The sequence below is a fragment of the Alexandromys fortis genome, unplaced genomic scaffold (genome assembly GCF_014885135.2).
Source record: "Alexandromys fortis isolate MF-2015 unplaced genomic scaffold, M_Fortis_MF-2015_v1.1 scaffold_375, whole genome shotgun sequence".
NCBI lineage: Eukaryota > Metazoa > Chordata > Mammalia > Rodentia > Cricetidae > Alexandromys > Alexandromys fortis.
The window spans coordinates 320,118-322,990 of record NW_026068279.1 but is presented as its reverse complement, the minus strand read 5'-3'; the positions used below and the strand labels follow the sequence as shown (position 1 = coordinate 322,990).

General features: G+C 42.4%; 1 protein-coding gene across 1 annotated transcript in view; it reads right to left on the bottom strand.

The window, feature by feature from the left end:
- Positions 1 to 2,163: 2,163 nt before the first annotated feature.
- The window catches only part of LOC126494728 (lysozyme C-1-like), a 13,664-nt gene continuing 12,954 nt past the window's right edge, over positions 2,164 to 2,873 (bottom strand). The window contains exon 4 of the mRNA XM_050132139.1: positions 2,164 to 2,230. Coding sequence (XP_049988096.1) covers positions 2,164 to 2,230 — 67 coding nt within the window. The remainder of the gene's footprint in view (positions 2,231 to 2,873) is intronic.

Sequence of the window (2,873 nt, the reverse complement as noted above, 5' to 3'; positions counted from 1 at the left end):
ATTGTTTTTTACCGCAGCATAGTACTCTAATGTGTATATATTCCACACCTTCTTCATCCATTCTTCCACTGAAGGACATCTAGGTTGTTTCCAGGTTCTGGCTATTACAAATAATGCTGCTATGAACATAGTTGAACAAATGCTTTTGTCATACGATACGGCATCTCTTGGGTATATTCCCAAGAGTGGTATTGCTGGGTCCAGGGGTAGGTTGATCCCGAATTTCCTGAGGAATCGCCACACTAATTTCCAAAGTGGTTGCACAAGTTTGCATTCCCACCAGCAATGGATGAGGGTACCCCTTCCTCCACAACCTCTCCAGCAAAGGCTATCATTGGTGTTTTTGATTTTTGACAAGAACTTTAAGGCATTGAAGAAAGAAATTGAAGAGGATACAAAGTATTTCATAGAATTTAGTATAGTCTGGAGTTAGACCCATATTGCTATTAACTGAATGGATATTAAATACCTTGGATAGACTTAAAACAAGAACAAAGTAAAAGATAAGATTCTAAAGAGTTGCCATAAACAGTTTGTTAAAGGATGAAGTGATATACTACATATAACTGCAACAAGGTAACAAATTTTCCTTCTTAAAACTTAAATCACATTTCTGAGTCCCTTACAACAGTCTGCACTGGCTATGACTGGACTGGTGTCATTTGCAGTGAGGCTGAAGACAGGAGCGAGGGACAAAGGGACGGCCACAGAATTTCCTCAGATCTAGCCAGCTTTATTTTGTTAGACCAAAGGAAAATTACTGAGAAAGTATTTTCTGAGAATGCATGTAAGATGTCTGCTCTTGCAGAGGACCCAGGTTCCTTCTGAACACAGCAGTTTACACTCATCTGTTCCACATTCACAGGGGATCTGGTGCCCTCTTGTGGCTCTTAAGGGCACTGATGCATGTGGCGCATAAATGTGGAGGGAAGTCATCCATACACGCAGAACAAAATGAAAAAAAAATGTACCTTTTATAAGCTATGATGTTTCTCATGCACTTTAAAATGCCTCAAAAATGCTAGAACAGCACACAGGGAATGTCTGTCACAGTAGCAATGTCTTCATGTCTGCATGACTGGAGGATGCCATGTTGTGGGAATAACTGTGTCAAGGGTCTATTAGGGACAAGGGACCTTGGTCTGTTTACTTTTGAATATTACACCGGCAATATTCAGCGGGTTGCATGTAGATAGGAGTGTAGGCACAGGATCTGTGTAGATGAGGATGTAGCCAATGGCTATGTGTAGGTTAGGATGTAGGTTCTGGCTAAATGTAGGTGAGTGTGTATGCCGTATTAAGAATACCTAGTTGATTTTTCCAAAAGATAAACAATTTTCACCCAGAGACAATATATGATAGTAAGCACACACAAGACTTGCATCAAAAATCATTTAATGGTATTTGAAGTTTTTCACAATGCACTTAGATTTGCTGATACAAGCTCATCTGTCTCAGAGTTAATATGCACGAAGCTACTTGAAGAAAGTCAAGGGCTAGCACAGTCACCCATCTCTCTGGAATACCTCATGATCAGCATGTGAGGATTCTCCTAAGGATTAAAACAGCCTGACTATGAGCTAAGAATTTGTATTTTAAGTGGTATAAATGGGACAGTTCTCTACTTTTTGAAAAGGTCACACATTTCATGATAACAAGTTTCTAAGCTGAGGCCGTCTCAGTTCTACGCACTCTGAGTTCTGTTCCCTTAAAACCAAACGTGCCCCACACAGCAGTGTTCTAACTGACTAGGTGCTGGAGCCACACACAAGGCCTTGCAGCTCATGCGGCTGCCATTTTACCCAATATCGAATTATCTCCTTAAGAATTTGTTGTCTGTGTATACAACAATGGAGATTAATTATGATGGAATGTAATGTAAATGATATCATAGGTGAAGAATTTACAGATGTGTGTGATGATAAAGTCTTTGACCACAGTCACCAGCATCTGCTGCATCAGCTACCCAAAAATTGGAGGTTTTCCTTAAAGCAATGAGCACGTAAGGTAGCAGTCAGCCACTTAGGAAACAGGCTCCATTTTTCTCCTGTTCCTGGTTTAACCTGATTGTTTGAAGGGGAAACCAAGGAAGTGTGACCTTTCCCATAACTACTTCTAGAGCGAGAAAGAGAGAGGATGAGCTGAAGTGGAAACGCACAGCGGTTAGACTCCACAGTCCTTGACGTACTTGGAGAGATCTTGGTTTTGACAGTGGGTTCTCCATGCTACCCTGTGGAGGAAATGGGACAGGGGAGAAATGGTTAAACTTCCCTCCTCTGTCACACACGTTCTCTAACCTTGGGGAGAAGCAGTGTACCAGTGACACCAATGGTGATTGATTCTGGGCCAAGATCTAGTGTGGAACACAGCTACAGCTGCAGGCAGAAACAGCTACTGATGATGGAGCTGTGTCTGCAGGGCAGTTTATTCCTCCCTAACCTGAGCAGAGCACAGGATGCTCAATGTCAATGGGACGTCTCCTGCACGGAACAGTTAGCTCATTCTACAGATAGTATGGAGGTTTGAAAAGGAAGGAGTCATGTATGGGATTCTCAGAATTCAGAGAAATCCCTAAAACTAACAATGTAGAGAAAGGTCCCAGCTGTGCCTGCAGGGCTCAGAATGACACTTGGGCCTCATTAAAGCTCAATGCATAGAACAACAGAACCCACAGTTTCCCCTTCCCAAGTTCCCACATACCAAGCTTTAATGCCTTGTGGGTCACTCACAACCCTCTTTGCACACTTGATGGCTTGAGTGATGTCATCCTGGAGCAAAGCTGAAAGACAGGGGTCAGAAACAACAAGGATGGTTAGAGAAGCATTTAGTTCAGATCCAGGCAGCTTTCCTCTGTGACACTGAGCAGAGAATAC